This window comes from Typha angustifolia, chromosome 7, assembly GCF_048772165.1.
Source record: "Typha angustifolia cultivar Huaian chromosome 7, ASM4877216v1, whole genome shotgun sequence".
Lineage (NCBI taxonomy): Eukaryota > Viridiplantae > Streptophyta > Magnoliopsida > Poales > Typhaceae > Typha > Typha angustifolia.
In genome coordinates, this window is record NC_133245.1 from 13,655,399 (window position 1) to 13,668,384 (window position 12,986).

The 12,986-nt window shown below is 37.3% G+C and overlaps 1 protein-coding gene across 1 annotated transcript; it reads left to right on the plus strand.

Moving 5' to 3' along the window:
• Positions 1 to 1,681: 1,681 nt before the first annotated feature.
• On the plus strand, positions 1,682 to 12,648 carry LOC140761934 (COP1-interacting protein 7-like). The gene is made up of 13 exons (XM_073099475.1): positions 1,682 to 2,207; positions 2,787 to 2,966; positions 3,083 to 3,194; positions 3,285 to 3,324; positions 4,780 to 4,832; positions 4,918 to 4,979; positions 5,325 to 5,477; positions 7,017 to 7,231; positions 7,500 to 9,112; positions 9,634 to 10,548; positions 11,147 to 11,528; positions 11,753 to 11,815; positions 12,325 to 12,648. The coding sequence occupies exons 1-13, from the start codon at positions 2,149 to 2,151 to the stop codon at positions 12,390 to 12,392; spliced, it is 3,915 nt and encodes a 1,304-aa protein (XP_072955576.1). The 5' UTR covers positions 1,682 to 2,148; the 3' UTR covers positions 12,393 to 12,648.
• The last annotated feature ends 338 nt before the right edge of the window (positions 12,649 to 12,986 follow it).

Consider the following 12,986-nt stretch of genomic DNA (forward strand, 5'->3'; position numbering starts at 1 on the left):
TGAAAGTCCGTCGGCAAGAAACATTAATTCCCTGAATTATAACAGTGATTACAATAAGATAACTTAATACACAGAAATATAAGGGGTAGAGTGACGCTCTTTGATACAAGTCCCGCACTCATTTATCTAAACTTAGCTAGCACCATAAATAAATATGGTGTAGGGATGATAATGTAATTAATGCTAAAAATAAAACACTTACAGATGGAATTTGGACAGCACTTGCATGTTACAGCTATTTATATTCTAGTGTAATTCTATATAAAATATTTATAAGAGACGACTGCGAACTGTGGCATCTACAATTAATGTGTGTGGAGATACATACATTATACAACTATCTCGAAGTCAAACAAAAGGGGATATAAATAATAATAAATGAACTCGGATCATCTAATAAAAGAGGAGCTTCGATTCTACTACTACAGCTAAGAATGCGGGAAAACTCCAGTACACTCAAAGGTTATTCTCATCTCCCTTGGCTTCAAGCCTTAAATACTCAAAACTACCCAACTCTATTTCTTTTTTAATTCCTTCAATATTAGCTTTTAATCTTGCCCCCACGATCTCAAGATAATATAAGGAAGAAAGAGAAGAATATAACACCATATATTTTTATTTTTATATGCCATTTTGAATTAACTAAATCCAACCATTTTTAAGTGGAAGTGTATCAACCAAGAGATATTATATTAGAATATTAAAGATATTTTTTAGAATACCTTAATGACGCATTAATAGGAAGAGAGCAAGGGCATTCTTGTCCATATATTTAGCTAGTCAATTTTTTTTTAATATTATTTCTAGTAAAATTTATGACAAAATATTAACTGAGGAATCTTAGTGATATAATTACTTAATTCAGGACTCCTGTATTTATTTTATTTATTTATTTATTTATTTATTTATTTTTGTATGAATGAATGAAAGTGATTGAGGATTAGAGTTGAGGGGATTAGAAAGAAATTAATCCAAAAAAAATAATAGTGGCCGACAAGCTGGTGAGTGGCATTTGTGCCAATAATTAGGAGTCGAAAGGCATAATATTGAGAGTTTATTTGGCTTCGTCCTGGAGATGGGAGCCGCTTACCCAACTATTGCGTGAACGTCAACTCTGACCACAATCCACAACTACTCCTCCATGCTTCTCTATTCTTGAATCGTGAATTGTTATTGCCTCTCTCTATTTTATGTTTTGTAAATGAGGTAGAAATTATTAGACTTAGATAAAAGTCGTTGATGGAAGAAGGAGGAGGAGGAGGAGGAGGAGGAGGAGGAGGAGGAGGTTGCTACTCTTCTCTCTCCCTCGTACGCAATTGAGAGAGAGAGAGGGGTCGAGTGTGGATTAAGAGCAAATCACACTATTTTATCAACTTTCTTTTATTGCATTTCGGTGCACAATGACGGTTGTGAATTAATCCTCTTTTAATTACGAATTAAGAGTCAAACATCACTCTATCTTTGAAACCATGCATAATTCAGTCAATAGATATAGATATTAGGAATAATTTATACGTATTTTTATGATATAGAGCAATAATATCCTCCTCTGTTATATTTCCTTTATACTATTTAATAATTATTTTTTATATTCTCTATCACCTATTTCCAGGCTTGTCTTGTCGGAATCCAAAGCCCCACTTCACTACTCTCTCTCTCTCTCTCTCTCTCTCTCTCTCTCTCTCTCTCTCTCTACTTTTAATTCGTCTTCTTTTGTTATTTCCTTCTCCATTAAGGTGTTTCTTCTCAAGCTTGCTTCGTTCCTCTCTCCTCTCTTCCTCTTCTACGCTCCTCTCTCCACTGTTCTTTTAGAAAGAAACATATTTGTCAATCCCCATTTAGATCTTCTCCTCGCAGCCTCTTTGTCCTCTCTGCCATCTCTCTCTTATCTTGTTATAAAGTTGAGATCTTTGTCCATTAATGCTGTACATTTCTTCCACCATTAAATCTTTTCCCCTTTTAGTTCCGTTCTTCGTGTTTTTCTCTTTGGGAATTAGTGATAATATATAAATGGAACCAAACCGGTGCTTGGGTAGTGAGGACTCGTGCCAGATCTGATACGAAGAGAGAGGGAGAGAGAGAGAGAGAGAGACAAGAGGAGGGGAGGGGAGAGAGTGTGTGATAGAGAGAAAGTATTCTTGTGCTGCGATGAAGTCGGAGGCTCGGCTCGACTCGGCAATTTTCCAGCTCACGCCCACTCGAACCAGGTGAATCCCAGATCCCTTAAAGAGTGCTACTTTATTGAAATTTTAGGTTTTTGATTGATGGGTAATTTAATTGGAGTCGAGATCTGAAAGTTGCAATCTTGGTAGATGTTGTAATGTCCTTTATGTAATTTTGCGATATGAATCAATAGACGAAGAAGTGGATCAATGGTGTCTTATTCGGTCTTGCCTTTAGAAGGAGTGCTTTTGAGAATCTGATCATTTTTAGAGCCTATTAATTGTCTATTCAGAGGCTTCATTTTGATCCAATTATTAAGCAGATTTTTTTTTTTTTGTAAATGATTTGATGTTTGTGCAGTAGTTGTGATCACCGTCACGCCTATTTTAGAGATTCTGGCACCTTGATTAGTATTTGAGCATGTGGATCTATGAATAATCAATTCTTTTCTCACTTCACACTCGCATACTGGTACATTGAACTATTGTAGGTTGTAGGTTACTCTTGTTATTCATTTTCTTTGTAATTTAGGAATATGAAGGCTAAAGAAAGATGGGCTATGGGTAACTTTGTGATAGATTGCAGATGGTTTCTGATTGGTCTTGTATTCTCTTGTTTATCAGGTGTGATTTGGTCATAATAGCAAATGGTCGAACGGAGAAGATTGCCTCTGGGTTGGTGAACCCGTTTCTTGCCCATTTGAAGACTGCCCAGGATCAGATTGCTAAGGGAGGGTATTCTATCTCACTTGAACCAGATCCTCAACTAGATGCAGTGTGGTTTACCAAGGGCACTGTAGAAAGGTCAGTGAAGATATGCTTTCTATATTGTTGCATTTGCTATACTTCTAGGAGTCGTGACACATTCACACTGAAGATATATCTTAATACTTGGAAAGTAAACGTGTTATTCCTGGTAGGTTTGTTCGTTTTGTGAGCACGCCTGAGGTTTTGGAGCGGGTGACCACAATAGAGTCTGAGATCTTGCAGATTGAAGAGGCAATTGCCATTCAAGGCAATGATAACTTCAGTGTAAGCACTAAGCACCGTAGATATTTTAAGAGTCTTGATGATTGGTTTCTAACCATTATATGACATCCTTCTATGTATGCCATTTGGTAGGTGGAAGACCACCAATCAAAGTCGAACGAACACATTGAAGGTACAACAGCATTGGCCTGTCTGTTTTAAATTGTTAGTTGATACGAATTTGACCTTAAGAATTGAATGGAAGGTGATTCTAGTTTGTTTCTGCATGTCTAGTTCTCTTATAATAACAGAATCTTGTCATCATGGATTGGGTGGTCAAAATCTGGCATCCTGTAAGTCATTAAGTGCTGATTTTCACCTCAGGGCAAGTTAGTGAGTGTGTGACAAACAATTTAATTTATTAAAGTTGATATCTTTTGAACTCTTAATAGAACCAGTTAATGGAGTAGTGATTTGCCAAGTAGTTTGCTGTGGATCATTGTCAAATGATTGTCAAATTAAGGTGACTGATGCATATTGCTAATTCTAGCAGAGTGGTTGTTACGAATTAGATCTGAACCGATTCGAACGTAAGAAAATTATAAAATTTAGGTAGTAGCAGCCTCGTGAGTTAGAATTCTAATGGCTTTGATTTTACCTAAATCAGAGGTCGGGAATCGGGATGAAAATATATAAATAAAAGAGTGGAGCAAGGTTAGTTGTGGCTGTCATCGAAGTGTGGAGGGTGGCGGATGGCCAAGGGTGGTGGTGATTGGATATATAAATGGGTTTGAAGATGGAGATAGGGTTTCTAACTTAAATATATTCCTAGGGAAAATAAACGATTATGATTAATCTACTTTTACTCTTAGATTATCTTACTTTTGCTTCTGAGATAATTTAAGACTAAAATATAATTTTTAATTCTTTATTGGATGCTTCGATGAATAAATAAAGAAGTCCAGCTCCTCTATATACAGAGATCGGGTATAATGAGTCTTACTCAGATTTAGTCATAAAAACTTATAGGACTCGAACTAGAATTTATCTTAATGGCTTACATGACTTAATTGAAGTTACATTATTCGTTTATATGACTTAATTAGATTTGCGTTAAGGGCTTATATAATATAACTAGATTTGTCTTAAAGACTTACATAAATGCCTAGACTCAATCCATTGAGCCCAATATCCTCATAATGTGATCCGATCTAACCCAATTCTCATCAGTGGTAGCGAGACACAAATAGAAATAGTTTGTTATCCACGAGAAACTTATTCGTTTACATGACTTAATTAGACTTGCGTTAAGGGCTTATATAATATAACTAGATTTGTTTTAAGAGCTTACATAAATGCTTAGACTCGATCCATTAAGCCCAATATCCTCATAATGCGATCCGATCTAACCCGATTCTCATCGGTGGTAGCGAGACACAAATAGAAACAGTTTGTTATCCATGAGAAAGTTTGTGAATCCCTTTGCTGGACTCCAAATAAAGGAAATGAAGGACTATAAAATGGCTCTTAACTAGCATTCCTTATTTCCTCGATTTCCATTTGACCTTCACATAATTTTAAATGTTGAACTTCTTCAACCTTTCATTTGTTACTATATTTCAATTAGTTATTGCTTGAAAATGGTCAGGTAGCAAGTCATGCTCCGATGCTGATGATGAAAAGGCAATAGTTCTTTATAAGGTACTGACAACTGGACAAACTCTCTGGCTACGATAATTGTGATTTAAAGTTCAATCTAATTGTGAAATCTCTTTATTGTTGGCAGCCTGGAACACAACCACATCCACCAGAGTCAAATGGATCCACAACACAGGAAGAGAATTCAAAGTACTGACATCTGAACCTTTTTTTTTTCTCTATTCTTGTCTTGCTTACATGGAGTATATTAAAAATAATCTCTGGCTGATATAGCTGGTCAATTAATAACTTGAATATGATACAATTAGGAACTTATAAAACTGGTACAATGCTTATACTTTGGTTGTATGCCATTAGATAGACTCAACTGGATATATATATGTTGCACATGAAAAATCCTATTTCCTCCATACATCCATTTTACACTCTACTTGCTTATTGTAGTAACTAGTAAGCACTTGCTTGCCGTTCACAGAATATTTCCTGAAGTACGATTAGAAGTTTCATAGCTCTCACAGATATTATTTTCTACAGAGTTCAGCTACTGAGAGTGCTTGAGACCCGTAAAATTGTGTTGCGGAAAGAACAGGCTATGGCCTTCGCTCGTGCTGCAGCAGCTGGCTTCGACATGGATAACATGGCATATTTGATCTCATTTGCCGAGTGCTTTGGTGCCACACGTTTAATGTGAGTTTGGTTTTCTTATTTCTTGTTTGCCAGAACTTTTTCCTGCATAGGGTATTTCTGCTAGTTAGCTTCTCTTTAGCCTGAGGCTAAGTTGCAACTTTATACACACACATGTGGGCTTCAATATAACAAAGTTTTGGAGCAAATAACAATTCCTGAAAATCTGCTCAATTCTTGGTGGATTATTAGGTTTTGGTTGTGCATTAAGGGGGATGTGGCATGTATGAGAGTCAGGACTGAGTATTGAATCTAGTATTAGATGGTGGAAATAACTTTGAAAGAGACAAGGAGTGAGATAATTTTGAATACAATTGAACATATAAAAGTCATGTACACAAGAGGCAAAAGCTTTGCTCGATGCAACTTAGGAGACTTAATTTGGAAAATATTTTGTTAAACTATTTTTGTTACATTGGGATAAGAATTACATACAAGTTTTATATTGTTAAAGTGCAAGAATTGTCTCTATGCATACCACCACCCGCAGTTACTTGCAGTTGTGCTATGAGAGTATTAATTACTGTAGTCAGTGCGTTGGGTCATAGATTACTGCTATAGATACTATGTTTTGGTGTAGCGCACTATTAAAAATTATATATATATATATATATACTTTTTTTTTAAATTTGTTAAATATAGAAAATGTTAAACTGCTTTAGCATTCGCATACTACCTAGGTGTTATGTGGTGGGGTGACTGCTGCCAAACTATGACTACTTTTCAAAACATTAAGTGTTGTAGGTGGTTGCCAGTGAAGTAGGAGTCATGAGACGATAGGAGCCGGTGGGGTGAGAGAGAGGGAGATGGGAGAGTAGGTGTGCTTGTAGGAGGTAGTTGCCATCGGTGGGAATGACAAGACTCGATGGAGAGAGAGAGAGTGTATGTGTGTGATTAAAAGAGGTAATTTATATTTACCGTCCACCATTCACCACCGCTACATTCGAGTGAGAGGTAGAGATGAGAGTTGTTGGAGGTGATGGCCATTGCTAGGGGTGGAGAGAGATTGGGAGTGGGAGTTAGAAGCTCAAGAGAGAAGACGGCGTACCTGCGTCGTCCGTCACTCGTGGTTGCCACCTTATGCCACTTGTTGTCGGGCACTGTCGGAGAGAAGATCTCAAGAGAGGCAAAGCTGAGAGATGGGGGATTTTAGGGATTAGCCATTTAAGGCTATAAGGATGATTTCTATTTTTTTTAAAAACTTGGTTAGTTTTTGACCAAACCCATTACTTGATCCAATATAGGCCAACTCGACGAGCTATCCTGCTAAGGCGAGCCAAGTGCTATTCGCCAATGTGGGCTACTAGGCAAACCAAATCCAAAAAGGTGGCCCACCCACATATGGGGGGCTGCATTCCCTATTGGGTTGTGCCTATGTGTTCTCCTAGGCAGCCGCATTAAACGTCTTTCAAAACACTAGTTTTAAAGAATTAGGTAGTTTTTTTTCCCCAATAACTACTTTGGAAAGTTCATTGCCACAAATTATGATACTTAATAGGTAATAATGCATCTTCTTTGTTTTATCCCTTTTCATGTAAACAGGGAGGCATGCTTGCAATTCATGGAGTTATGGAAGAAAAAGCATGAAACTGGACAATGGCTCGAAGTGGAGGCTGTAGAAGCAATGTCCTCACGATCTGAATTTGCTTCTTTCAATGCCTCAGGCATTGTTCTATCCGGAGATACCATGAAACAGAACATGGAAGCATGGCCTGTTTCTACTGGTGATGCCACTACAGAAAGCAATGGAAAAGCTGGTATATGTTCTAACCTTTGGATTCCCTACTGATATATGTAACTCAAATTTTCTGCAGTCCTACATTGAATGTTTGCATCCAAGTTAAAAGACCTAATCTTGTTCAGCATCTTCATTTTGAAAGATGGAAGAGGCTCTAAACCTCATTATTAATGCATACCCTCTTATCTCTGCTCCTTATGAATCCTTTCCTTTTTCATTTTTGGATACCATTTTTTCCATTGAAAATTAGCAAAAGTACTGTAACATGAGCTATTGTTTCTGTCCAGATCAAAAAATCCCTTCAGATTCTCAGCCCCCTTTGGGGCCCCATGAGTATTTTCAAGGTCAATATAACCAGCCTGCGTATCCGCCATGGGCGATGCATCCTCCACCAGGTGGACCCGTTTTTCAACCTTATCCCATGCAAGGAATGCCTTATTATCAGAATTACCCAGGGGGAGGTCCATATTTTCACCCCCCATATCCTCCAATGGACCATCCTAGATTTAACACCCCTGAAAGGATGGGGAAAAGGCACTCCATGGAAAGTAAAGACAACAATGCCGATTCAGAGATTTGGGAAACAGGTATTCCCAGTACAAGATCACAGGATGGAACAGACCATAGTACGTCAGAGTTTGAGATAGAAAGTTCTCATGGTCGTGAATCACATAAAAGGGTTAGCCGGTCAGGGAAGAAAAAATCTGGTGTTGTTGTCATTCGGAACATAAATTATATAACATCGAAGAAGCATGGGTCATCAGGAAGCGAATCATCAGCTTCTGAGATTGACTCTGAGGAGGATAATGTGGAATTGCATTCTAATTCCCGAGAGAAAAAGCACATGAAGTCTTCAAGCTCTTCAAAGAAAAAAGAGGGTCACAAAAGAACAGTAGAATCTTCAGATGAATATATCAAGGATGGAATGGTTTATGGAAAAGAGGAAGATTCGGGAAACTGGCAGGCCTTCCAGAGTTTCTTGATGAGAGCTGAAGAAAAGACAAAAGATAATGATGGAGACATCTTTTCTGGTGAAAAAGAGCCTCCACCAAGGAGAAAAGAGAATAGAAGTGAAGCTGATCCTATCCTGCCACCAGAGCGAGATTCTGGAAATGCTCAGGAACGGAGGATAGAAGGATTTGATTCATTCAACGGGTCTAGTCGTGTGAAGCACATCTCTTCTAATGATGAATTGTTAATGTCAGGTGAAGGAAGGGGGTTAATAGATAGTCAGATAAAGGAAATAGAAGGTGGAGGTGGAGGGGGAAGGTACCGAAGGGCTGGTAGCGATGACTTCATGATTTATGCACACGAGAAGCAAATAAACATTAGGAGTTCTTTGGACCCTATTGCTGACAATGAGTATCAACAATCCACCAATTTGGACAAGAACTCATATGATATAAGGGATGAGTCTTTCATGATTCCTCTTAGGTCAAGCTCACAAAGTCAGCTTGAACCAGAAAGCAGAACTGCGATTGACATAGAATCTGAGTTTCCTGCAGTTATTCAGAGAACCGAGGATTCTTCTCTTAAAGCTAGAAATCAACTCAGTTATGAACCAGATGAGTTGACCATGATGCCTGAAAGAGTACTAGAAAGTGACATTATTGATTATGATCCAGCAATAGACTATGACTTTCAGATTACTGCTGAAATTTCTTCCAAGCTGGAAGCTACTAGTCTAGAAGATGTTACAACGAGCATCAAGGAAGAAGTCAAAAAATCAGACAATGACAAGAAATTAAGAGCTTCACAGGATGGGCTGGAGAAAAGGAAGAAGGATGCTCTGGCAAGGAAAATAACATCCTCAAGAATGAATCCACATACTGAAGCCCAAAAACGTGCGGAGAAGCTGCGGGCATACAAAGCTGATCTTCAGAAAGTGAAGAAAGAACAGGTACTTCTGTAACTCGTTTATTGCCTTCCCAAGCAATTCATGCCTATTAGTCCTCTATCTTTATTTTTGTTCACATGCGGTAGATTGCTTTTCTCAGCCATTGACCATGTAGTTTTGTTGCAAGTGGTCAGGAAGTCAGAACCACTTTATAGATGGTTATGTTCAGTCAAGCAAGTCTCAAAAAGTTTGGTTTCATGAATTCACTGTTCCCAATACCTGAATTTGCATCTATTCCTTTAAAAAAATCACTTCAACTTGAATAGATAAGACTGAAGGAACTCTAGTTTAATATATAGTGACAGCTGTTTTGGAACTTTTCTGATAAAGTTATGAAAATATTAAAATACACAACCCTTCTTTTACCTTTATCTTATTTGAAATCCTATCCATTATATGCAGTTTGTTTTTCCTTTCCAAAGGATCAATTTTCCATTTGTTTAATTAACATTATCTCTGCAAATATTTCTTGAGTTCTCCATACCTTTACATTGTCAAATATTGAGGCTTTCCTCCATTTTTAGGAAGAGGAACAGATAAGACGATTGGAAGCTTTAAAACGAGAGAGGCAAAAGAGAATTGCTGCAAGAAGTAGTTCAAATTCTACCAGTTCACCATCTACCCTACAGCAAACTAAAACCAAGTTGGCACCAAAGTCTTCTCCAAGCCCTTACAAAGGGTCAAAGTTCAGTGACTCGGAACCTGGATCTTCTTCACCTCTAAAAAGGTTATCTGGTAGAACAACTTCAATGGGGTCTTCTGATTCTCAGAGAGCTGCAGCTACGAGTAGATTGAATGGCAATGCACATAGATTAAGTCAATCTGTCTCATCTTTGGTTGAGAGGAAGAAAGACAGTACTGGTGTGACTCCAGAACCAAAGACTGATTCTGTTCAAACCAAAAGACTTTCTGATCCCAAAGTCAACAACAGTGACCGTTCATCTCGAAAGCCGGTTACTGCTGATCAATTACGCAGGAGAAGCATGCCCGATGAGTCTCAGACAAAGAAAATATCTGCAATAATGCAACTGGATAAAAGCAAATCAGCAGCTCTGCCAGAGCTGAAGATTAAATCACCAAAAGCTCCTGATGTGGTTCAAAATAAGTCAGCTACTGTGCAAAAAGGGCTTGGAAGCAAAGCATCTACGGCTTCAGAAAGCAAACAAGTAAAAAAAGCTAATGACAAGGCCCCTAGGATAAGCAACAGTGACGACAACATGGTCATTGAAAAGACTGTTGTGATGCTTGAAAATGAGGTGGTTCCTACGTCATCTGAGACGACAGATGTAGAAAGTAGATCGTATAGAGATGATAGACAAGAGAAGACTGGGCTTGATTCAGAATATACAACCATCAGAGCTCCACCTTCCCCTCTATTTGTTGGTGAGGTTGAGAATTCCACCAATTATAACCCTGACGATCAGCTAAATTCTTATGAGGTATGATTCAAAGCTATTGCCATAATGCATTAATCCTTTGATTTGAGGTTCATATTTTTTTCATAGAACCAATCAACCAATCTTTATTGTAAGTAAATATATAAATGTTTTATAAACATGTGATAAGCAAGAAAACCTATGAACTATTGAAGAAAAGGATGGCAACTGTTCCTTTCCTTCTAATGAGATGGAGTCAAATTCGCTTTATTGAGAGTGAAGGTTATAGGACAAATAAATAATGTACTTCCAAGTCATCTTATTCTTTACTTGTACCACAAATGACTTAGTATTTTTATTGGCTAACTAGATAAAAGTTCCAAGTGTACTGTTCAATAGTGAAATAAGACCTTCATCTTAGGCATTATAATACCCTCTGTTAGAAGATTGAAGGTAATATTCACAAGCTGGCATAGAATGACTAGTGGTCTCTTGTGTCATGTATAGAAGTAACTGGTATTTGTGGTGATGAATTCAAGATTATATGATAATGGCAGAAAGAAGTGTCATGCTGCGTATTTGGTGCTACTCTCCTGCTTCTATTATGTATTACATGTGAAATTTCTGTTGAACTGCAAGTAAGATATGATTCTTGTATCAGGTGGTCATTGATTATGCAAAGGATGAGCCCCGGAAGTTAATCCCAACTCCAATGGAGGAAGCTTATCAGGCTCCTTATGCCAGAGCAACATCCTTGGAGGATTCCACAACGAGGAATTCTGCATTACTGGAACCACTACCTGTATTTGACTCTAGAACTGCAATGCAAACTGAGAGTGTTAGGGCACAAGTATCCACCCCTGACTTGCATTCAGTAACCCAAGAAACATATGAGAAGCCTCACAGCAAAGAATCAAAAGGTTTTAGAAAGCTTTTGAAATTTGGTAGAAAGAGCCATACTTCAGCTTCAGGAGAGGGCAACTTGGATTCTGATGCATCATCTGTTGATGATTCCCCAGCAGCAGTTATTTCATCCAATGATGGTATTACATCTCTTCCATTATTAGTATAGTGCTTATTGAACACGTGTGCAAAATTTTGATTATACTAGCTTAAGCAGAAAGTTATACAAGAAAAAAAGAACCTATCCCACAATAATTGAGAACCTGATATAACACATCTCATTCTTCATTTCCATGACTTAAACCTCTAGTAGTCTTGTAAATCTCCATTGATCTCATCTGATAGTGCTTATTTAACATTTCAGTTGGCATGCTGAAGAATCTCATTTCTCAAGATGATACTCATACTGGAGGTACTCCAACGAAAGGTTAGGCATGTTTAATCTCTTTGACCTTTTAGGGAAGTTATCATGTTGCAATAATGTCCACGGATGTGTTAGTTTTTTCGTCCTTTTGTTAATAAAAGATGTCTGATAATTTTTGAATCCCTCGAATTCTTTTGACCGACTGCTATGAAGGGATAATATCTTATCGCTCTTTTTTTCCTTCTGGAACTTTTCTTGCATTTTAGGACTACTCCTGGAAATTCCATTTCCTTACTAATGCTCGATTATGTAAATATCTTGACATTATTTTTTATTACTGTTTATATATTGTCATATTAACTGATCATACTTTACGTTTCAAATTGTGTGTTCTCTTATTATTTTGATGTTCTCAGTTTTTGCTGAACTATTAAGACCTATTCTTGGTTAACTGCCTCTCCCTCTCCTATATATATATAATATCTATGCATCTTTTGATGGATATATTTGCATGCATCTATTTGAATTATTCGTGAGGTTAGGCTCGCTCATTTGATCCATTGTTGTCACAGTTTCTCGACCCTTCTCCCTTCTATCACCTTTCCGCAGCAAGAACAGCGAGAAGAAGGTAGCGTCCTGATACTCTGTTACCACAAGAACGAAAACTGTGAGAAAAAACTATCTGCTTCAGGAATGCAGATGAGTTATATCAGTTGTTTGGTTGGTTTTTTTTTTATTTTTGGTTTTTTTACACTATCCTGTAAACAGTAGTATAAGGCTCGTATTTGCCCAACACTTTTATATTTGTTCATGATGAATTTGTCTGTAATGATTTTACTCTGTTTGTATCACAAATTTCCTCTGAATTGGATGGCAATAGAATTTAGATTTGTCAACTGAGTGCTTGACGAAACATAAACAAGTGGATCCAAAAAAAAAAACTTCCACACCAACTTGCAAGCATATTAAACGAACATTAAAATGATTAATTTCATTTCTTTGGCGTTTTGTTTTAAAACTTTCAAACTAGTTTAGCTATATTTATTTCTTTTTGACGTTTGGAAATTATTCTTACACATTCTCACATTTTCATATTACAACTACTGGGATGAAAAAACTCTTTAGGCTGATCGAGATATTGTATTTATAAAATCAATATATAATAAGAAATTACTAACAACAGTGAATACTCATCAATTTTCTTCTTGAACTATGGAAAGAACGTATCATATGC

Excerpts from the sequence above, each read along its gene's own strand:
- LOC140761934 (XM_073099475.1), top strand. The coding sequence starts at position 2,149 with ATGAAGTCGGAGGCTCGGCTCGACTCGGCAATTTTCCAGCTCACGCCC. Across the intron at positions 2,967-3,082 it reads ACCAAGGGCACTGTAGAAAG|GTTTGTTCGTTTTGTGAGCA; the intron begins GTCAGTGAAGAT and ends TATTCCTGGTAG. Across the intron at positions 3,325-4,779 it reads GTCGAACGAACACATTGAAG|GTAGCAAGTCATGCTCCGAT; the intron begins GTACAACAGCAT and ends GAAAATGGTCAG.